General features: G+C 39.0%; 3 protein-coding genes across 3 annotated transcripts in view; 1 reads left to right on the forward strand and 2 right to left on the reverse strand.

The window, feature by feature from the left end:
- LOC122449250 (interferon-induced very large GTPase 1-like) overlaps positions 1-23,211 on the forward strand; it is a 393,510-nt gene that overhangs the window by 345,294 nt on the left and 25,005 nt on the right. The gene's annotated exons all lie outside the window — the stretch shown is intronic.
- LOC122449846 (olfactory receptor 2AG2-like) lies at positions 9,591-10,520 on the reverse strand. Its single transcript, XM_043481888.1, has one exon. It carries the CDS (start codon positions 10,518-10,520, stop codon positions 9,591-9,593), a length of 930 nt encoding a protein of 309 aa, XP_043337823.1.
- LOC122449851 (olfactory receptor 2D3-like) lies at positions 17,365-18,306 on the reverse strand. The gene has a single exon (XM_043481893.1). The coding sequence runs from the start codon at positions 18,286-18,288 to the stop codon at positions 17,365-17,367; it is 924 nt and encodes a 307-aa protein (XP_043337828.1). The 5' UTR covers positions 18,289-18,306.

Consider the following 23,211-nt stretch of genomic DNA (forward strand, 5'->3'; position numbering starts at 1 on the left):
AATGATCCTTCAGAGGCATATATTATAACATAGCTATAAATATTTTTATCAGATGCCGGCAAAGTCTAAAGACAGATCCTGATGCTACCACCAGGAAGCAGATACCCTGATGTGGGATGTAGCATAGAATCTTCCCTCAGGCCTCACTGATTCTCCTCATATTTAGAAAACAAAGAATAGAGGAGTTTGTGATGAGGTACAGAGCCGAAGCACCAGAGAACCTGGAAGACAGAGTAGCTGAAGTTCTTGGGATCTGCACTGGGCTCCATTTCTCAAGTCAAAATTCCTCAAGACTGCACCCTTCCCTGCAAGTGAGACAACACTCTTACCTGAGGTGGTTAAATGCCAGCTGCCTGACCACATGGACAACCCTGGGGATTGTTTGAGGGTAAAGGAAGATGCAGTCGAAAACTAGAAGGAAGATGGGACTTTTTCAGCCGTATCCAATAGGTTTGATTTTGCTAAGCGATGTTACAAGTCTGAGGGGTCTGACCAAGGTCAGTTAGGACTCCTGTTCCTCAGTTCCTCTACAGGTCTGCTCTGGAAATGCAATACTTGCTGACAGAGCCAACTGAATCCTTATGACTTGGAGAGCTTCTACGGAAAAAGAGTATAGCTTTCCTGTTTTTACACCTGTGGAAAATTAAAAGAAACTGCTTGTGTCACATAGCTCCTCAGGTAAAAGTTTCATCTATCTATTGTGCATTAGTCAGACAGAGTTCATGGGTACTGATGCTCAGAATTTTATTTACTCTTGCTGGGATCTGGGAGAAAAAATGAAAGCAGTGGGAATCGGGAGGAAGTAGATATTAGAAGGGCTGCTCCAAGGAGACCCTGCAATGACTGACCTCACTGTCCCTGGGGCCATCATGAGCCAGGGCCTGTCCTGGGAGAGGCTGCTCAGTTTCCTCATCCCACGATCCCACTCCCTGTGTTCTACCCCTGTGTTTAGAGGGACTTAGCCTAGCCTCTCAGCTGAAATAGCCTTCCCTGGAAAGGCTGGTCCAGGAAACAGGATGGTAATGAATCCCTTTGGGCCTGTTTCCTGGTCCTGTATCCTTCCACTCTTCTCTCACTAAATGAGCTTGGAGGCCCTGGGTTTCTATGTCACCTAAGGGAGGCACTGATGGCCCATTTCCAAATTACCCACTGAAATGAACAGGAAGAAAAGACCCTTTCGTGGTCAATCAGTCCTCTGCCCCAGATTTAACTTAGGTTTTGAGGCATCTGTGGGACGTTGCTTCCCACCTCCATCCCCCTGGCCTCACTTATCATCTTCTTAGCCTGGACTATTTAATTCAACATGACTGTGCTCTGTGGAGTCTCTGATTATCAAGTCTTCCCTCCATGACCTTTGGCAATCTGTTTTGTCCTGTACATACGTACGTGTGTTTGGTGTTATATTGTTTGCCACAAGTGACATTTGAAGAGAAAGTATGCAACTTCGTAAACATTGAGCAGGGACAATAAAAAAAAAAAAGTTATCCAGACAGTACTGAATATGGAGAATATCAGTGTTAATGAAAATCTTTTAAATTCTCTCAAAGGGGAAAAAAAATTCTCTCAAAGAAACAAGACAGATTTCCCACTGATAAAGAGAAGATAGTGGAGTTTTCACTGAAGTTATAGGACAAGAGAGAAATGCCTTCAGAAGTGCTGAGGGAACATAACTGCCCCCACCGAGAGTTTTATGCATAGATAAAGCATCAGTAGAGAGTGACAAAAAATTACAAACAAAACTATAAGGCTTTACCACCAAAGATGCCTGAATATAATAATTTCATCAAGAAGGAAGGTGATGCCTAGGGGTATATATATATTATAGGGAGCAATGATGAACACAGTAATTGACACAACAAATGATCTGGCAAGTTTAATTGACAGAATAAATACAACTGAATTTCAAAACTATAACACTGAACTCTTGACAAAAAGCAATATGGCAGGGGACTTTTTCTATCAGTACTTAAAGAAGGTTGTAGAAGCAGGATATTAAAAGCTTCATATCCTTTTATTTACAATTATCTTTTCCTATTTTTTTTTCAATTTTACTAAGGTACAGTTTTCATACAGTTAAATTCACCTTTTGTAGTATATAGTGCTGCAAGTTTTCATAAATGTATACCTGTTGTTCAGTCACAAAGTTGTATCTGACTCTTTTGGGACCCCATGGACTGCACTTGCCAGGTTTCTCTGTCCAGGGGACTTCCCAAGCAAGAATACTAGAGTGGGTTGCCATTTCCTTCTCCAGGGGCTTTTCTTGACCCAGAGATCAACCCACATCTCCTGCACTGGCAGATTCTTTGCCACTGAGCTACCTAGGAAGCCCATATATAGTATACAGCCACCACCAAAATGCAGATATAGAAGTTGTATCAACCTCCCAAATTCTCTGGTGTCCTTTGGTAATTATATCCTGCCCTCTACCAGTCCCCCACCAACCCTCTGATCTGTTTACCATTGCTACTATTTTTATTTTTTTGCCTTTTCAGCATGTCATATGAATGTTATCAGACACTTTGAGTATAGCTCCTTTCACTTAGCATAATATATTTTAGATTCATCCAAATTCTGCTGATTATTAGAAGCCTATTCTCACTTATTGCTGAGTAGTGTCCATTTGTATGGACGTATCATAGCTTGCTTATCTATTCATCAAAGACATTTGTATGTTCTTTCTGATTTTTGTTGTTTGTGTAAAAAGCCATTACAAACATTCAGGTGCAGATTTTCAAGTGAACATAAACTGTTACTCATGTGGTTAAATATCTTTCAGTGAACTTGCTCAGTTTTTTGGTAAGTGTGTTTTTTAAGGAATTATCTTCCATAGTGACGGAACCATTTTCATTTCCAATTTTATTTTCATTTTTTATTCTATTAAATTGCAAAATATAGGCTCTTTAAGTTGTTATTCAAAATGAGGGAATTATTGCCTCAACCCTTAAACCTCACATCTTTCCAATAAGCATTTTAGAACAGCAATCAGAGCAGAAAAAGAAGTAAAAGGAATACAGATAGGAAAAGAAGTGAAACTCTCGCTGTTTGCAGATGACATGATCCTCTACATAGAAAACCCTAAAGACTCTACCAGAAAATTACTAGAGCTAATCATCGAATATAGTAAAGTTGCAGGATATAAAATTAACACACAGAAATCCCTTGCATTCCTATACACTAACAATGAGAAAACAGAAAGAGAAATTAAGGAAACAATACCATTCACCATTGCAACAAAAAGAATAAAACACTTAGGAGTATATCTACCTAAGGAAACAAGAGACCTATACAAAGAAAACTATAAAACACTGATGAAAGAAATCAAAGAGGACACAAACGGAGAAATATACCGTGTTCATGGATTGGAAGAATCAATACTGTCAAAATGGTTATACTACCGAAAGCAATCTATAGATTCAATGCACTCCCTATCAAGCTACCAACGGTATTTTTCACAGAACTAGAACAAACAATTTCACAATTTGTATGGAAATACAAAAAACCTCGAATAGCCAAAGTAATCTTGAGAAAGAAGAATGGAACTGGAAGAATCAACCTGCCTGACTTCAGACTCTACTACAAAGCCACAGTCATCAAGACAGTATGGTACTGGCACAAAGACAGAAATATAGATCAATGGAACAGAATAGAAAGCCCAGAGATAAATCCACAAACCTATGGACACCTTATCTTTGACAAAGGAGACAAGGATATACAATGGAAAAAAGACAACCTCTTTAACAAGTGGTGCTGGGAAAACTGGTCAACCACTTGTAAAAGAATGAAACTAGAACACTTTCTAACACCATACACAAAAATAAACTCAAAATGGATTAAAGATCTAAATGTAAGACCAGAAACTATAAAACTCCTAGAGGAGAACATAGGCAAAACACTCTCCGACATAAATCACAGCAGGATCCTCTATGACCCACCTCCCAGAATATTGGAAATAAAAGCAAAAATAAACAAATGGGACCTAATGAAACTTAAAAGCTTTGCACAACAAAGGAAACTATAAGCAAGGTGAAAAGACAGCCCTCAGATTGGGAGAAAATAATAGCAAATGAAGCAACAGAAAAGGATTAATCTCAAAAATATACAAGCAACTCCTGCAGCTCAATTCCAGAAAAATAAATGACCCAATCAAAAAATGGGCCAAAGAACTAAACAGACATTTCTCCAAAGAAGACATACAGATGGCTAACAAACACATGAAAAGATGCTCAACATCACTCATTATCAGAGAAATGCAAATCAAAACCACAATGAGGTACCATTACACGCCAGTCAGGATGGCTGCTATCCAAAAGTCTACAAGCAATAAATGCTGGAGAGGGTGTGGAGAAAAGGGAACCCTCTTACACTGTTGGTGGGAATGCAAACTAGTACAGCCGCTGTGGACAACAGTGTGGAGACTTCTTAAAAAACTGGAAATAGAACTGCCATATGACCCAGCAATCCCACTTTTGGGCATACACACCGAGGATATCAGAATTGAAAGAGACACGTGCACCCCAATGTTCATTGCAGCACTGTTTATAATAGCCAGGACATGGAAGCAACCTAGATGCCCATCGGCAGACGAATGGATAAGGAAGCTGTGGTACATATACACCATGGAATATTACTCAGCCATTAAAAAAAATTCATTTGAATCAGTTCTAATGAGATGGATGAAACTGGAGCCCATTATACAGAGTGAAGTAAGCCAGAAAGATAAATACCATTACAGTATACTAACACATATATATGGAATTTAGAAAGATGGTAATGATAACCCTATATGCAAATCAGAAAAAGAGACACAGATGTACAGAACAGACTTTTGGACTCTGTGGGAGAAGGCGAGGATGGGATGTTTGGAGAGAACAGCATCAAAACATGTATATTATCTATGGTGAAACAGATCACCAGCCCAGGTTGGATGCATGAGACAAGTGCTCGGGCCTGGTGCACTGGGAAAACCCAGAGGGATGGGGTAGAGAGGTAGGTTGGGGGGGGGGGGATTGGGATGGGGAATACATGTAACTCCATGGCTGATTCATGTCAATGTATGACAAAAACCACTACAATATTGTAAAGTAATTAGCCTCCAAGTAATAAAAATAAATGAAAAAAAAAGAAAGAAAATAACAAAGGCATTTTGGGAAATGAGCAGAATTTTTTATGCCTGTAAGAAAGAGTGCAATTCCAGAGAGAAAATCATGTAGGAACACATAAACTGAGTATAAGACTAAAAACATTAATAACAATGGAATTCTGTATAGTTAGCAGTGTTGGAGGTTCCTACAAATTGTTGAAAATTTTTCTGAGACATGTAGATTATAAATATTTGTTGTATCTTCTATGGAATTTAATTTTTAATCTCTAAAGTCTTTTTATGGTCATTGGTTATCATGGGTAATTAAAGTTCACTTTTACGATTTTATAAAATATACAAACTATATTTTCTTTGTCGGACGATGAAGCACCAACCTGTCTTTGTTGACAAGCACAACTGCAGTGCTCTGGGTATGGAGTGGAAGGGAACCTGATTACAGTGCATGTGTCCTGAATAGTAGGAAAGGACCTGAAGCTATACATACAGTTAGGTCCTAAACCCATAGTTTCTGGTAAGATGATTTGCTCTGAGAAATGGAGTAGTAACTGGAGGGAAGAGTATGACTTCAAAGAAGAGTTCTTTAAGATGGGGGTTACTGGAGCATATGTGTAAACTTTAGCAAAATTTCTGTAAAGAGATGCTGTGGAGCAGAAGCAGGTAATTCTAATACCTATTTCTTTGAGTAGTAAGAGAACTTGGTTCAAGAGTACTTAGTGTAGTGTTTGGTCTCTCACGGGCACTTTTTAAATTTTAACAATGAAAAATAACTCAGCCATTTAAAAACGAGTGAAATTCTGCCATTTGTAGCAACATGGATTATCCTGGAGAATATGATGGGCTCTTCCAAAGATTAAAAACACTACGTGCAGCTATGCTAGTCAAGCTGGTAGTGGAAGATGACAAAGTTCTATGTAACTACTCCCCCTTTCCCTGCAATGTATGACGCAAGTCATAAGCAGAGAGTCAAGGTGTGAAATGGTATTTTTAGGGAATAACAAACAAATTCTATTGGGTGAGGCAATGGGATACTACATTCCTGGGAGTTAAGACTGAATACTGCAAAAAGATAGCATTTCCAAATCAATGTACGGGTTAAATACAATCACAACAATATACCAGTGGGGTATTTTGGACAGTTAGCAGATGATTCAAAAATTCATCAGGAAGAATAAACCGATGATAAAACCTAAGAAAATTTTGGTGAGGAAAAATGGAAACAGAGACTCTTTATTGACCAGTGGAACTAGAGAACAGGAGCAGAAACATTCTCTACTGCTAGAGTCACAGGACAGCATGTAGTCAAGCAACTATAAATACAGCAACAGTAATAATAAACACATGCTATGGAAAGGTGATTAAGAACACTAGTAAGAAAACCAGCTATTTAGAAACAGAACTTAAAGCTCATCATTCATCATATACCTAGATAAACTGCAGATTAAAAAGTCCAATGTCACTTACAAAATTATTAAGCAAATCTAAAAGAAATTTGAAAATATTTTCTGAACAAAGAATGGGAAATGTAAGGATCTACAAACAGCTACAAAAAAAAAAAAACCTCATTAGATGAAGCAAAATAAGTAATATAAATGAAAACAGCTGTTACATTTTCACTGATATATTTAATAAATAAACAAAGCAAGTTCAAATGATAAGACAGCTCCATAAAGTGTACAATAAACATGCACTTCCAGGTCAACATTATGACAGGATGGAAAGGGTTTCTAAATTACTTATTAGCAATCTGGCTCTTTATAACAAGAATTTAAAAGAAGTTTCTTGGCTTGCACCCCACTATTTCCACTTCTACAATTTCACATAACATAATATATACCCTTATGTAGGAAAATTTGGAGAGACAAAATTAAGTGTAAGGAAATCCTAAATATATTATAGCAGATTGATATGATGACATTATGTAGTCATTTGAAATGAAGTTTTATTAAGAATATTTACTAGTTAGTCATGTAATAGTTAGCATGGTTTACACAGAAGGCAATGGCAGCCCACTCCAGTACTCTTGCCTGGAAAATCCCATGGGTTTTCCAGGAGGAGCCTGGTAGGCTGCATTCCATGGGGTCGCGAAGAGTCAGACACAATTGAGCGACTTCACTTTCACTTTTCACTTTGATGCATTGCAGAAAGAAACGGTAACCCACTCCTGTGTTCTTGCCTGGAGAATCCCAGGGACGGCGAAGCCTGTGGGCTGCCGTCTATGGGGTCGCATGGAGTCGGACACGACTGAGGCGACTTAGCAGCAGCAGCAACAGCAGCATGGTTTAAGCACTTTGCCAAGCTCTGGTCTAAGTGCCTTATCATCTTACTCAAGACTCCCTAAAACATCATGAAATCATCATGAGTTCTGTTAATATCACTGCTTTTCAGATGAGCAAACTGAGAAACAAATGGTTTAGTGTTCAAAGATGCACAGACGATAAAAGGGCTCAACACTCTCTCTCTCCCTGCTACTGTCTCTCTTTATCCCTACACTATAATGTTCCTTCTTCACAGGAAGAAGTTCACCAAATCTTAAACAACAAAGAAAGAACCTTAACCAAAATGTACAAAACTATTCAGTAAAATACATATATGAAAAAGCAAAAAATAGAAAACTTAAGTGATTTTGGCTTCTTTATCAAGTTTCAAGTTTTCTGTTTTTATGATGAATGTGGATTAGTTCCATAGATTATTATATTTGTATTATCATTTATCTTAATAGATGCAGCAATCTAAGACAGTTTTTATAAAGAAAGAAAGTTTTTCTGAGTTTTAACAAAGCATTGCCTCAAAAATAATCTCAACTATGTGAGACAAGGTGTTTTTGGAGCTTCTCAACTGGACAGATTTTAGTTCCCAGTTTTTGTTATAAATCTTCCCACACTGATACATTGAATGATAAAAATAAAGCATATCTAAACTAATAGATATGCTTCCCTGGTAGCTGAGATGGTAAAGAATTTGCCTGCCAACGTGGGAGACCTGGGTTCAACACCTGGGTCGGGAAGATCTACTGAAGAAGGGAATGGCAACCCACTCCGGTATTCTTGCTTGGAGAATTCCATGGACAGAGAAAACTAGAGGGCTACAGTCCATGGGATCGCAAAGAGTCAGACATGACTGAGCGACTAAATTTCATTCTAAGCTAATAGAAAGTGAATTATATTTGGTAGTCTTCCTTTCCTGTGGACATAGACATATATATATACCTAACATGCAATTATTTTGATGTTTCAAAGTAGGTCTGTATGTATGTAAATTATATATTTTTTAAAATCAAGCAAATACACATCACATGACTCTCACTGCTATTGATTGTCCAGTCTTCACTTGAAATCTGAGAATTTCCACATTCTATTTTATTCATTTCTATAATTTTAATTTCAGGCAGTATAAAAATGTACCATTTAGCTTTTTTAAATCTCAACAAAAGGGCTTCCCTGGTGGCTCTGATGGTATAGAATCTGCCTGCAATGTGGGAGACTTGGGTTTGATCTCTGGGTCAGGAAGATCCCCAGGAGAAGGGAATGGCAACCCACTCCAGTATTCTTGCCTGGTGAATCCCATGGATAGAGGAGCCTGGCGGGCTACAGTCCTTGCGATTGCAAAGAGCCGGACATGACAGAGTGACTAACAATTTCACTTTAATACTTTCAACATAAGTATTTGTACAAATACAGTCACAAATTGATTATTCTTTCCAACTAATTGCTTGAACAACCATCTGCCTAACAAGACAAGAAGCCCAAGATATCTTCTGAAGATATTTCTCTCTACAACTAAGAATCCAGTTCAAATGGAAGCGTCCTCCTCTGATTTTAAGAGGCTGTTGGAGCTTGCTCAGCCTGTTATTAGCTATATCATTATCACTGCTATATGATATTGAAATTGAAACTTGGTCTATCATGTCTGCAGCCATGAAATGAAAAGACACTTGCTCTTTGGAAGAAAAGCTAAGACAAATCTAGACAGCATTTAAAAAGCGGAGACATTACTTTGCCCACAAAGTTCTGTCTAGTCAATCTATGGATTTTCCAGTAGTCATGTATGGATGTGAGAGTTGAACCATTAAGAAGGCTGAGCACTGAAGAATTGATGCTTTTGAACTGTGGTGTTGGAGAAGACTCTTGAGAGTCCCTTGGATTGCAAGGAAATTCATCCTAAAGGAAATCAGTCCTGAATATTCATTGGAAGGACTTACCCTGAAGTTGAACCTCTAGTTCTTTGGCCACCTAATGCAAAGAGCCAACTCATTAGAAAAGACCCTGATGCTGGGAAAGATTGAGGGCAGGAGGAGAAGGGGATGACAGAGGACAAGATGGTTGGATGGCATCACCGACTCAAACGACATGAGTTTGAGCAAGCTCTGGGAGAAATGGTGAAGGACAGGGAAGGCTGGAGTGCTGCGGTCCATGGGGTCACAAAAAGTCAGACACCAGTGAGTGACTGAACAACTACCACATCTACTTAGTGGTTGTGTCAGGAGGTGTGTCTATAGTATGCATTTTCCCAGGACCCTCCTTAAAGCCCCCATAACCTCTTTATTCCTCAGGCTGTAGATGAGGGGGTTCAGGGCTGGGGTGACAATCGTGTAGAAGACAGAGATGATGTTGTCCTGCTTGGGGCTGTGGAGGGAACTGGGCAGAACATACATGAATGTGGCAGCTCCATAGAACATCCCGACCACAGTCAGGTGGGAAGAGCATGTGACCAGGGCTTTCTGCCTCCCTTCATTTGAGGGCATGTGGAGCACAGTAAGTAGGATTAGTGTGTAGGAGGAAACAATGGCAGAAAGGGGGAGCAAGAGGAAAGTCACACCTGTCACATATACCATGAGTTCATATCTGGAAGTATCTGCGCAGGCCAACTTCAACAGGGGTGGGATCTCACAAAGCAGGTGGCTGATCTGCGACATGCAGAAAGGGAAGTGCATGGTGTACAAGGTATGTCCTAGAGCACTTAGGGAAGACAGGACCCAGGATGTGGCCACCATGAGCCAGCAGACCCTTGGCCTCATGAGGACCATGTAGTTCAGAGGATGACAAATGGCCACATACCTGTCATAGGCCATGAAGACCAGTAGGAGGTCCTCTGCACCACCGAGGGTCAGTGCCAGGAACATCTGAAGGGCACAGCCCCCAAAGGAAATGGTGTTTCCACTGAGCAGAAAATCCATGAAGGCCTTGGGAGTGACAACAGACGTGAAGAGGAGGTCCATGAGAGAGAGCTGCCCGAGCAGGAGGTACATGGGCACATGGAGCTGGGCATCCATTGTGATGGCCAGGAGCAGAAGGCCATTGCTTGTGAGAGCCAGCATGTACAGGACTGTGATTGTAGCACAGATCATCTCAGGAGATGCACTGTCATTCAGAATCCCCATCAATATGAAGCCAGTTCCCAGCGTGGAGTTCCAGTGCTCCATTCTGTGTTGTTTCTTTAGTTATGTAGAACCAGATGGTCTTGACGAAAGCCTTTCTAAGGGAGATTACCCTAGTTTTGTGTTGTCTCACATCACTATGGAATTACCAATAAGAATTCCATGGGATGATATCTTTTCCTCTTGGTAGCTAGGTTTGCCTTCTGTCTTCTGAATTTATGAATCTTTTCATTAAATTATTATAAAGTATCCTATAAATTAGAAATAAGCATATTGGTCATAGCCTGTCATCTTTAAACAAGATAACCAAGAGAATGAACCCAAGCAAATATCTTTGTAAATAGATAAAATCATAGCTATCTTCCCAACAAAAAAATACTCTGCACATTGGATTTTAATTCAGTTGCTTTTCTGCTTTAAATTTCCTTGGGATTCCAATTCTCTTTTCCTGCTCCCCTAGACATCTGGCTTCATTTTCCAGTCTCATTGTTCTGAACAGTTTTCTCAATGGGGAACCTCTTGGCTCTTGGACCACTTGGTCTCTTGTGTTCTTGAACTGTCCTCACATCCTTGATGAGCATACTGCTACTTTACCGAAGGGAAGAGGAATTCTGTGCATGACTGAATCACTGGGATAGTATAGATTTTGGAGGTTCATATTCAGGAACAGTACAAAAGATGTTTGCCTATTTTCAGGTAATGATAAGATGTTTGTTCAGGAGGAATGAGGATAGAAACAAAGGTGATGCATGAGATTTGAGAAGATATGATAAGGTATTTGTGTTTAGGGTACATGATAGAAGGGGTGAGTTATAAAAGAGAGGGATTTATAGAAAAGGTCCAAAGCCATCCCATCACTTGAAAGTCAAAGTAAGATCTTGAACAAAAAAAGAGATCCTCTATCTCATAGTATTAGCTGTGTGAGGAAAGACGCTGGTTCTGCTGAGCCCTGAATCTATGTGGAAGTACTGGTGGAAAGGTGTGAGCAGGAGACCAAGCGGTGTGTGGAACAGTGCTACTTAGTTTTCAGAGTCGGACGGAGGACTCAGGAGGCACTCTGGAAAAGAAGAGAATAATCTACCAAATATTTCATCTTTCCTTTGTATCCTCTGCTCTGACCCCTCTGTCTTCAGTTTATGTCACCAACGTCGTCAACTTAGGGTTGGGACCTTTCAGTAGTTGGATGATAAAATCCTAAAATTGGAAGGCTTTTCCAATTGATCTAGTTCCTTTCATTCACTCCATAAATATTTACTAAGCGCTTACAACAGACTAGGCACTATATTTGATGCTAGGGAAATTGCATGGATGTAAAAAGCCCATTACCTAAACACCTACACACATCTACTGGCAATGAAATACAAAGGAAAGTATAACATACTACGAGTCTTATCTAAGTGAAGTATCAGGAAAGGAAACTTTATATGATCACTTCTATGTCACTTATACAGGCTACAGGCTGCAGATGAATACACGGTGGCTAAGGAAAAAGGGGTCAGAGTGCAAAGCAGAGAGAGGAGATCGCACTATAAAGGTCAGAACGTTGAAGCAGTACAAGCACAAGTGTCCTCCTTGCACTTGTGCCACAGTGAAGTCTAGGCAAGAAGTCAACCAGAAAATCATCTTCTTGTAAAGCTGTTTCATCATTCTTTGGGGTCTGAGATCTTTCTCTGGCCTCATAAAACCAGGTCTATATGTTGAAACTAAGAAATACTGACTGGAAGAACTTCTTTGCCCATTGGCAGCAACAAAAACACAAATTCAAAGACAATTCTTAGTACTGTTCCTAGTATATATATGACTTGAAACACTTTCCTTTAATTAAAAAGATGAATGGATATATTAATAAAGGGAATAAAATAATTAACTGGTTATATTTATCCAGATTTATGCTCCAGGAATTTGGACAGGACTTAAAAGAAAAAGCAGGACTTAAGTAAAGTGGTGATTCTTAGGACTCAAGATCTTTTCTATCTGTCTTCCTCCCCTTGATTCAGAGCCCTGCTCTCCCTCCTTCCATTCTCTAGTTTGTCTCCACTACAGTCATCTGAAGATAAATGCCAGAAAACATATAGTGTGCCTACACAGGATGAGCCCCCTTCTGGAAAACTGCTGGTGATGGGTGAATACCTCAGATCAAGGGAAGAGACTAGAAACCGAGATTAACAGAGGGGCATTGCTGAAATTATAGGAAATGGTCAGACAAAGCCAATGAAGAAGATGGAGTCAAAAATTTGGAATCACATCTTTATGTTATTACTCTGTATCACTGTTAGCATACTTTAAAATAGTCATTGACTTCAACTAGCTTTTCCTGTAGCATTGAACTTTAATATCAAGCAGGCATAGATCGAACAGGCACGTAAACTGATTTTAGATCATCCTCTTTTGAGATCCCAGTCTTTTATGGGTACACATCAGATGGTCTGAGGCCAGGATAATCTAGGTCTAAAGGTAATGCTGAGACTTTTACCAGGATGCCAGCATCAGGAAGTATAGGAACACAGGTCTTGCCAGCGGAACAGATCAATTGTGGGTATATGTAAGGGTACCTAAAGTATAGAAGGGAATGGATGAGTTATAATGGCTGAGAGACTGAGAATCTAAGAAGCAGAGCAGTGAGGTCTTGACCATATATCTCAAGACCCAGATTCCACTCAATTTTCTTGAAACAAAGAAAGAGCCCTTACCTCAGATGGGGAGGGGTTCAGCTGCCTGAGTACACCTACTGCCCTGGGAGTCATTTGAGGGATGAAGATGTTCAAGAAGATGAAGAAAGAGGTGATGGTTCTTCTGGCAGGGGAGAATGTAGGCAGGTGTACAGCTGTGACTGAAATCAGAGATCAAAGACACCTCCAGTCACATTGCCAGTCCTCTCTGGGGGTGGAAATGGATGCCAACGAGAAGATGAGGGCCTAGGGCAGGATCCTGGGGAAGCAAGGAGCTAAATCTCTATGCACTTCTCTTGTCCATTTTCTTTGCAAGAAAGCCTTCAGAGCCTTGGCATCATTCTAACTGAATTCTTGAGTCCAGGTACTCAGACTTTCAGGTATTTCTATCTTACTAGGAGCCATAAAAAAAGATGAGAAGGAATTTGACTAAAAAGGTATAAAAGGAGCTGCCCAATGGAGATTCTACACCAGCCTCACTGTCCCTGGGGCAACAGTGAGCTGGGGCCCTGTCCTGGGGGAGGTATCATGGTCTCATCCCCTCAGCTGACATGACCTCCCCTGAAAATGCTGCTCCAGGAAACAAAATTTTAATGACTCTCCCAGGCATGTCTCCTGGCCTCCAACTCCAGCAAACTTTACCCACAAAATGAGCTCTGAGGCCTGAGGGCTATGCTGCCCTCATGTGGATTTACCGAGGCTGTTTCCAAAGTCCTAGTAAACAGACAGTGTCAGTGAATGACCTAAGAAGCAAGGGCCCCTGGTTAGCTCTCTTTCCAAATTACAAAGTGTATCTTGTGGGTTCTGTAAATGCTGCGGCTCCCCGTCTCCCATCTTGTGCCTCTAGCCTGGGCCATTATCAGCCAGAGAGAAATGAACTTTGCAGTGCTTCTGTTCATATCAGGCCTTCCTTCCTTGAGCTTTAGTTAGTATCAAACTGATTTATTGAAACTTTCTAGACTTTTAAATTTTTTGTCTCTCCCTTTTTCTTTCACTAATTCATGAGCACACCTGTGTGCATGTTTCTGCTCTCAGTTCAAGTGGACTCAGCTGCTTCTAAGGTAATGAATGATACAGCACCTGCCTCTATCCATCACTGCTTCAGTTCAGGCCATTCCCTCACCCAATTTTTTGCCAGGTCCTCCTCATTCTTTAGTCTGTCTTTAACCACTTATTTTTCCAGAAAATTCTGAAACTGCTGCTGAAGTTATATCTTTTTTCTTTCAATTTTAAGCAAATGAAAAATACATTTTTTATGTTCTGGTTATAAAAAGAATATGCTCAAGAAAATTATTGCAGAAGTACAACAAAAGAAATAAAATACAAGATTTTTTATTTTTCTCATAAAAAGAATGTACCCAAAAGAAGGTTTTACACATGTGAAATGTAAGAGCACATTGTTCACAATTAAAAAAAAAACAAACTGGAAACAAGCTTTATGTCCACCAACAGTGGAATAGATAAATATTCACACAAAAGAATATCATGCAGCAATCAAAACAAAGGAACCAGAAGGACATACAACAAAACAAATAATTCAGCAATTTAATATTAAGTGGAAAAAAGAGCCCTAAAGATTATGTATCCTGGTACTTCATTTATAAGGTTAAAAACTCAGATAAATTTTTTTTAATTGGCGGATAATTGTTTTACAATGTTGTGTTGCTTTCTGTTGTACAACAAGGGGAATTCATCGTAATTACACATATGAGCCCCTCTCCCTGCTCTCATCCCACCCCTCTGTGTCATCAGGCTGGGCTCCCTGTGTTATACGGTGGCTGCCCACTGGTCACCTATTCCACACAGGATACTGTATATATGTCAGTACTACTGTCCTAATTAGTCCCACCCTTTCCTTCCCCAATGTGTCCACAAGTCTGTTCTGTATGCCTGTGTCCCTGTTTCTGTGCTGCGAACAGGGATTTTTTTTAAATAGAAAGTACGGAACACTTTTATAAAGAATAGGAATAACCTTTATAAGGTTAAAAACTCAGATAAAACCTTTTTAGAGGAATACTTGTGGGTTCAGTAAAAACTGTACAGAATAGAACAAAAGAGAATGACGGACATAGGATCTGGAATAACCAGTTACTACACTGAAGGGAATCAGAAAGAAGGATACTGTACTGAATTATTGAAGTATATAATTCAATATTAATACTTATTTATTTTTCTGAATTACACTATTATTAATTATTTGGGACTTAGTCATATTATATTAGAACTGGAAAGGAATTGAAATATTATATAATTTAATCCCATATTGATTTTATAAGTGGACTTATAATAGGATTCTTGCTGCCAACAGGAAATGACTAGATCATGGATAAAAAATGAATAACAAAACCACTGTCTGCAGGCACCTATCCAATATCTCTTCTTCTCTGATGAGCAGTCTTTCAGTTCTAATCTTTTCACTATCCTTTTGCATTTGTCACTATTGAGTACTTCTCATTTCTTCAGTCTTTTTCCTTCTTATATTTATGACACACCACTATAGCCAGATTCCCTTTACAGATCTTGGATTTTTATTAATTTTGTCATTCCATCTTTCAAGTTGGTTTTAATCTGGATGTTTCCAAATGAATGATTTCAGAGATAGAAGTCCCATAAGCACAATAGCAAGCAATAATGGAGATAGGGAGTGACTGGAAAAGGTGTTGTCTTAGACTGTATGTTCGGTGAAGGCCCTAGTGAGCTGACAGTTTTGTTGAGAATGAACTGTCAATGTTGAGTACGAGTTAAGTGCACCAAGGCTGATTAGCAGAACATTTCAGATGCAGGGAATATCCAGTGCTAGTGACTGGAGGTTGAATGCACTTTTCTTTTTAAGGAAGAAAAAGAAAGTCATTGTGGCTAGAAGAGAATGAATGTAGACCTGCCAGACATTTTAATAAAAAAGCTCAGTGTGAGTTAATTAAGAAAATTACAGAGATTAAAGCATTAGTTAGATAATATGATCAATAAGATTTCTTTAGACATTGAAATTAAAAAATTAAAAAAAAATTTTTTTTTTAATTGTGATCCTGTGTTCATGTAGCTTCTCTTGTGGCTCAGCTGGTAAAGAATCTGCCTGCAATGCAGGAGACCCAGGTTCGATCCCTGGGTTGGGAAAATCTCCTGGAGAAAGCAACGGCTACCCACTCCAGTATTCTGGCCTGGAGAATTCCATGGACTGTATAGTCCATGACTAGGTGACTTTCACTTACTTAAAGTTATGCAGATTGCCAAGTTTAATTTTCCATTTAATCATTGTCTTTCTCCTAAAAGGAAGGCATGACCACGCAGTTTTCCATAGTGGCTGCACGAATTTACATTCCCATCAGCAGTGTAGGAGGATTCCTTTTTCTCCACACCCCCTCCAGCATTTGTTCTCTGTAGACTAATTTTTAATGATGGCCATTTTGACCAGTGTGAGGTGACTTCTCATAGTTTTGATTTGCATTTCTCAAATAACTAGCAATGTTGGGTATCTTTTCAGGTGCCAATTGGCCAACTGTCTGGTGGCACTAGTGGTAAAGAATCCACCTGCCAGTGCAGGAGATTCATGAGACCCAGGCTCAGTCCCTGGGTCAAGAAGATCCCCTGGAGTAGGAAATGGCAACCCATTCCAGTATTCTCACTTGGAAAATTCCATGAACAGAGGAGCCTGGTAGGCTACAGTCTATAGGGTTGTGCTCAGATGGACACGACTGAACATACACACGCACCGTGAGAGTGACTGTCTTCTTTAGAGGAATGTCTGTTTATGTCTTCTGCTCATTTTTTGAATGGGTTTTTTTTTTTTGTTTGTTTGTTATTGAGTTGGTTGAGCTGTTTGTGTGTTTTGGAAATTAAGCTCTTGATTCCATCATTTGCAAATATTTTTCCCAGTCCATAGGTTTTCATTTTGTTCATGGTTTCCTCTGCGGTGCAAAAGTTTGTGAAATATTTCTTCTTTATTTAGCTTTTGAAAGAGTTACCTCTTAAAAGAGTTATATTTGTGTTATCTTGTGAATTTCAAGTTTTTTTAAGAAAGGCATTAAGTTACTCATATTTTGAGGTTCTGGGCACAGTGTTTTCATAGGGTAGGCATTCAGTGAATATTTGTAGAGAAAAAAATCAACTGAGGTAAACAAGGCAAGGAAAGAAAAGAATGAAGCTAGTAGAGCTATTGTTGTATATCACAGTGCTCAAAGTACTTTTTCAAAATGTCAAAAATCATTGCCTCTGAATGTTGACTATCTTCCAGCCAGTTTGCTCAGAGCTCCCTTCACATCCTTGTTCCTCAGGCTGTAAATTATGGGGTTCAGCATTGAAGTCATAACTGAATAGAACAAAGAAATGACCTTATCCCTTTCATTCATTGTCTTGGAATTGGGTCTCATGTAGGCAAATATTCCAGAGCCATAGTAGAGAACCACAACTGTGAGATGGGAGCTACAGGTAGAGAACACTTTGAGCCTCCCCTCCCCTGACTGCATCCGGATCACAGTGGAGATAATATGCCAGTAAGAGACCAGGATGAGGGAGACAGGAGCTAAGAGAACAATCACACCCATTGAAAAGAGGGCCATTTCAGCATTGTAGGTATCTGCAGAAGCCAGCTTCAGGAGTGCAGGAGGTTCACAAAAATAATGATTAATTATGTTCTGTCCCTGGTAGGGGAGACAGAGTGTAAATGCACTGTCCACTGAACATACAAATGCCCCACTGATCCAGGACACTGTGGCCAACTGGACACAAACCCTCTGGGTCATGAGAGTAGAATAGTGTAGGGGCCTGCAGACTGCCACATAACGGTCATAGGACATCATCGCCAGAAGAGCACACTCTGTACACCCTGCTAGGAGGAAGACAACTATCTGCAGTGAGCACCCAGCAAAGGAAATGGTTTTCTTTTTTACAAGGAAGTGGACCAACATCTGGGGAACGATACTTGTAGAGAAACAAAGATCAACAAAGGACAAGTTTTTGAGGAAGAAGTACATGGGAGTGTGAAGTCGAGGGTCAGTTTGGATAAGGATTATTATGAGCAGGTTTCCAAAAACAGAGAGAAGGTAAATGATCAGGAAAACACAGAACAGCAAGATTTGGATCTTTGGATCCTGTGAAAGTCCCAGCAAGGTAAATTCAAGCACAAAAGTTTGGTTTCCTTCTCCCATTGATGTATATCCCTGTTTACCTGTCATCAGAAGGAGAGTAGACGCATTCTGAATGTTTGATTTCACAAGCTTTATAAACAAGTGCAATGTTAACAAGTGTACCTTGGGGACTCTTTGCTTTCAGCTGCTTCCTACAATGTGCCAGTTAGCATCAGAATGCAAATGGTCACTTCCACCAATTTATATAGCTTTTTAAGCCCAGTTTTCCTTGCTTGATCCACTTGGTTGTCTGAGTATCACAGTCTATACAGTTTCCTGACAACTCCTGACAAGGTAATTTACATATTGCTAAATTACTGTGAAAATATGTTACAGGTATTGTCTTTGTTTTGATTTCATTTCTTCACCTTAAGAAATATTTTGTACTTGCGAGACTCAGCCGTCTAAGAATGAGATGAACTTGTTTAGTCAATAAAAACCACTCACTTTTTATATTTCAAAATGAAAAAAATAGGGGTCAATGTCAAATTTGTCCATAATACTCCCAAAACATGGCTTGGGAGTTCCAACAGATAAATCATTGTTATTAATTCTTGCATTTTTCCATTGTGTTTTTATAAAGAGGCTCAAGTAGCAATCCAAACAGGACAAGGAAGAAAAGAGGAAGTTATGACCATGGACTATAATCCTGACCCTTGTACAAATATTTCACATGATAAAGAGGAACTTCTGAACTGAATATTACACAGCCCTGTCACACAATTTCAGCTCACCTCAGACCTCAGGTTTAGCCATGGTGGACAGTTCTGACTCCCCTGGCACCACAGACAATTTACCTCAGGGACCCCCTGCTGTCTTTCAGCATTCTGCCACAGTGTTGGAAGCATGGGTAAGTTAATGTCCCAGAGGCAACCTTTAACCAATGGACAATGGGAATTGATGAATAAGTGCACCAGACATTTCTGGGAGGCACCTGTATGCTTCTTAGAAGTTGAGCTCTATATAGTTAAGCCCCCATTGTTTATTACCCCTACTGTTATTATTATTTCCTCTAAAGAGTTTTTTTTTGAGTGTTTTTCCTAATCACCATTCCTCATGAAGCCATCCCTGGGATCAGTTTTCAAATAAACTGTACCCAAGCTCTTTTCTCAGGCTCTGCTTTCAAGGACCTAAACTAAAAGAGAAAGTACAGAACCTGATATGGAAGCCTAATGAAGGCAATGCTGATAGGCTGCCTTCTGCAGCCGGGGAGTCCCAGCTGTGTCTGCCGATAGTAAATAACACGTCCTGGGTGCTAGCAGGGCCAACGCGCATCAAGGTCAGTTTGAGTTTGGTACCACTGGTGACCATACAATTACCATAAATTTACCTTTAACATTCAGGTTACTGGATTAGACTTGCAACTTAGAAGATTTTGTGAGAGATATAGGAGCCTAACTATTGTGTCAAGGATCTTGACAAGTATGCTGGGTACTAGAGCATGCTTTCAAGTTGTGGTGCTAGAGAAGACTCTTGAGAGTCCCTTGGACTGCAAGATCAAACCAGTCAATCCCAAAGGAAATCAACCCTGAACATTCATTGGAAGGACTGATGCTGAAGCTGAAGTTCCAATACTTTGGCCACCAGATGCAAAGAGCTGATTCATTGGAAAAGACCCTGATGCTGGGAAAGACTGAGAGCAAGAGGAGAAGGTGGCGACAGAGGATTAGATGGCCGGATGGCATCACTGACTCAATGGATATGAGTTTGAGCAAATTCCAGGAGACAGTGAAGGACAAGGAAGCCTGGCATGCTGCAGTCCATGGGATCACAAAGAGTAGGACATGACTTAGTGACTGAACAACAACAGAGCATGCTACTACTAACACTACTAATAATAATGAAAAAACAAAAAACAAAAAAGCAATGGTATCTTATAGATTTAAATTACTGAAAATCCATTTTAGGGCTGGCTTCAGGTGAGGTTCTATCCAAACCCTCAACATGTTTCCTTATAGTCTTCCACATAGTCCTCATCCTAACTATGAGGGATGCACGATTTCTTGCTCTCATCTAATCAGAAAAATAAAGTTTCTTTGCAACAGCTTTCTCATCAAAGGTACTAAGATAAAGTCTGATGTGGAATAGAGTCAGATTCCCTGCAAAAATATGTATCCCCAAAAGAAATCAGGAAATTTTGAGCAAAGAAAAAAGGATATTAAAAAGATAACCAACAAATATCCAATTCACCTGTACATCTTCCATTTTGTTTTATAATACATGCCAGACTCTAATGCAAAAAATCTGAGAAATAGAACACAAACTGACAAAACATAATGGAAGAGAAAGTACAAAGAATTCTTTTTTGGTCTTGGAATGAGAAAAAAAAATAATCATGATACCAAATCCATTAGCCATGAAGAAATAGGCATCTGATCACATTTGTTGCCTTATTTACTCAACAGGTAATTATCAAGTGTCATTTTCTAAAATAAAATTCCCCCAGAAATCACATTACTTTTAAACAACCATTAACAAAGGCAAGAATCTTCATTTTTGTCTTTTGGAAGTGATAATACAATTTGAATTTCTTTTCTTATATTTGATTTTGATTTTGCCTTCATTTATGATAAACAAATATGTTAAAGCATCCTTTATATTAAAATGCACACAGACACAGATACACAACAGCCTTTCTTTGGTTCTACTGTCCTTTCTAGCCATTGCCTAATTTTTCTCATTTTGCTGCCAAACTTTCCAATCATTCTCTTTCATTGCCAAATATATGCATGACTGAAAGTTCCCATCCATTTTCCTTTTTAATTATTTTCAATATAATTCCTACTCCTGTGATTCTACTGAAAAACTACTATTCCAAACTCTCCCATAATTTGAGACTCAACCCTTTTGGGCGCATTCTTCATTTCTCTGTTTTTGGCACTGTTTGGTAGTCTTCCTCCTTGAAACTCTTTTCCATTGGGTTCTGTTAAATCTATATATAATTTCCTGAATCTGAAGTCTGTATTAATTTGATTTTGTCTCATATATATTTCAGCTGTTAGGTTAAGTTGGAGAAAAAGCACAACAAATGCCAAAGTTTCTTATTACAGCCAATGCCTCCACAAATCGTGGTCTCTTTTCTTTACTTTTTCCTTGTGTCTTTCCAATATTCCCATCATAACTAGGGAAAATTATTCCTCTCAAGTTCCCTGCCCTAACCCAACTAAGGTCAACCTCACCACTCAGGATTTTCTCCGTGACTGTATAACAGAAAAATGAAAATGTCAACATAAATAGGTTCAACTGCTCACCTCTTCACATCCTTACATCCGTGTAATAATCCACCCTTTCCTCTCAGCAGAAGAGTTGTCTTAGCTATAGTAAGGGGATTCCCTTGTGCTTGTAATGTCAAATATTTCTTCTCTGGTTATTTTTCCAACATAACCTCTTTTTGTTCTCCTTCTACTTTCCCCATCTTTTGTGCTACTGGTTTCTCCTTCTAACAAAGGAATTTTATCTATTTCTTCTCCTCTCTAAGCTTCTTGAGATAATATTTTTAATCTCTCCAATAAATCTATTTGCACAATTCAAAGAGACCTTTCAGTGCTCAAGTATATTAATTGTGCTTGTGATTGTCTTGTGTGATCACTCAGTCATATGTACAACTATGAATACTCTCAAAGCCGTATTCTCCCTTGCCTTCTCTTAGACCTTTTTTCTCCCAATGACACCTCCTTTTCTTTTCCTTATCATACTTTTCTTTTGCCCATCATTTAGTATCGGCATTTTCCTCTTTTCTTCACTTTCTGAGCCTATAGACTCTCTGCGAGATCTCACCTACTCTTCTGACCTCAGCTATCATTTAACTGTTGATGGCTTCTAAATCTCTCTAAGCAACTGAGTCATTTTCTTTCAAAGTTCTGATTCACATATCAAACTTCCTACTGAACCTCACTGACAAATTCCTTTTATATATAATAGAAATAATAATAGCAATAGTAATGATTATCATTATGATGTTACAGTGATGGAATAAGTCTTGTGGACAGACAACTTGATTTGGACCTGAGCTCTATAGGTCATATAGAGCAAGTTATTTATGCCACATAAGCTTTTGTTTCTGCATCTATAAGATAAGGATTTTAGTATCTATTACAGGAATTAAATTAAATTATTTATAAATACACAGTTATTATTTGGTGTACATTAGGTTTAATTATCTAGAATAACAGTAAATATTCATGACTTAATGCACACATATGGACCAATTACTTCACATACATTTTCTTGTTTAACTTTTAATTTAAGATAGCCAAACTTGAAACTATGATCTCTTTTTTTTTTTCTATAAATACTCCTTTCTTTCCCTTATATTGGTAAAACTACTAAGACAGATTTTCAGATTGAAAATTGGAGCCCTTTTCTCTTTTTTTTTCCTTTTTTTTTTTTTTGCTTTCCATCAATTGGACAATTTAAATAGTCACTGACTTTATCTCAGGAGATCTCAAATCTCTCTCCTCCTCTCAATTGCTAATATCACCAACCTATTTTCTGACCTCATAATTTCTACTTATTATATCTCTATGACTTCTCTGCCTCCTTTATTGCTCTTTCAAATAATAATCTTCAGAAAATGCTAACTGTATCATTTTCAACTCCCCATTAAACCAATTTAATAATTCTTCATTGTTTATAGACTTAAATCTAATGTATAATCAGGTTCTAGAGCATCTCTGCTTGACTGGGAGATGTCTGCAAGGTCACCTCTCCTTGCTCGCTAACTCTCACCCGTGACGTTCATACCTAAAGGTACGTGAACCTGGGCCTTTGCCTGCACCCTTTCCTCTATGGAACTTCACTTCTTACTCGATCAAGGAGATATACTGCTTGTCATTCTCCACTATCCTCCTCTAACGGCTCCACCCAAGCTTCCATGCATGCCATTAAGCTGAGTTGCTATTTTCCATTTCTCTGTTTCTCTAGGTTTTATCCCGACAACTATTA

The sequence above is a fragment of the Cervus canadensis genome, chromosome 11, assembly GCF_019320065.1.
Source record: "Cervus canadensis isolate Bull #8, Minnesota chromosome 11, ASM1932006v1, whole genome shotgun sequence".
In the NCBI taxonomy this organism is placed as follows: Eukaryota; Metazoa; Chordata; class Mammalia; order Artiodactyla; family Cervidae; genus Cervus; species Cervus canadensis.

What these genes read in the sequence shown, in the direction of transcription:
- LOC122449851 (XM_043481893.1), bottom strand. Translation starts at nt 18,288, where the DNA reads ATGGGAGAAGGAAACCAAACTTTTGTGCTTGAATTTACCTTGCTGGGA.
- LOC122449846 (XM_043481888.1), bottom strand. Translation starts at nt 10,520, where the DNA reads ATGGAGCACTGGAACTCCACGCTGGGAACTGGCTTCATATTGATGGGG.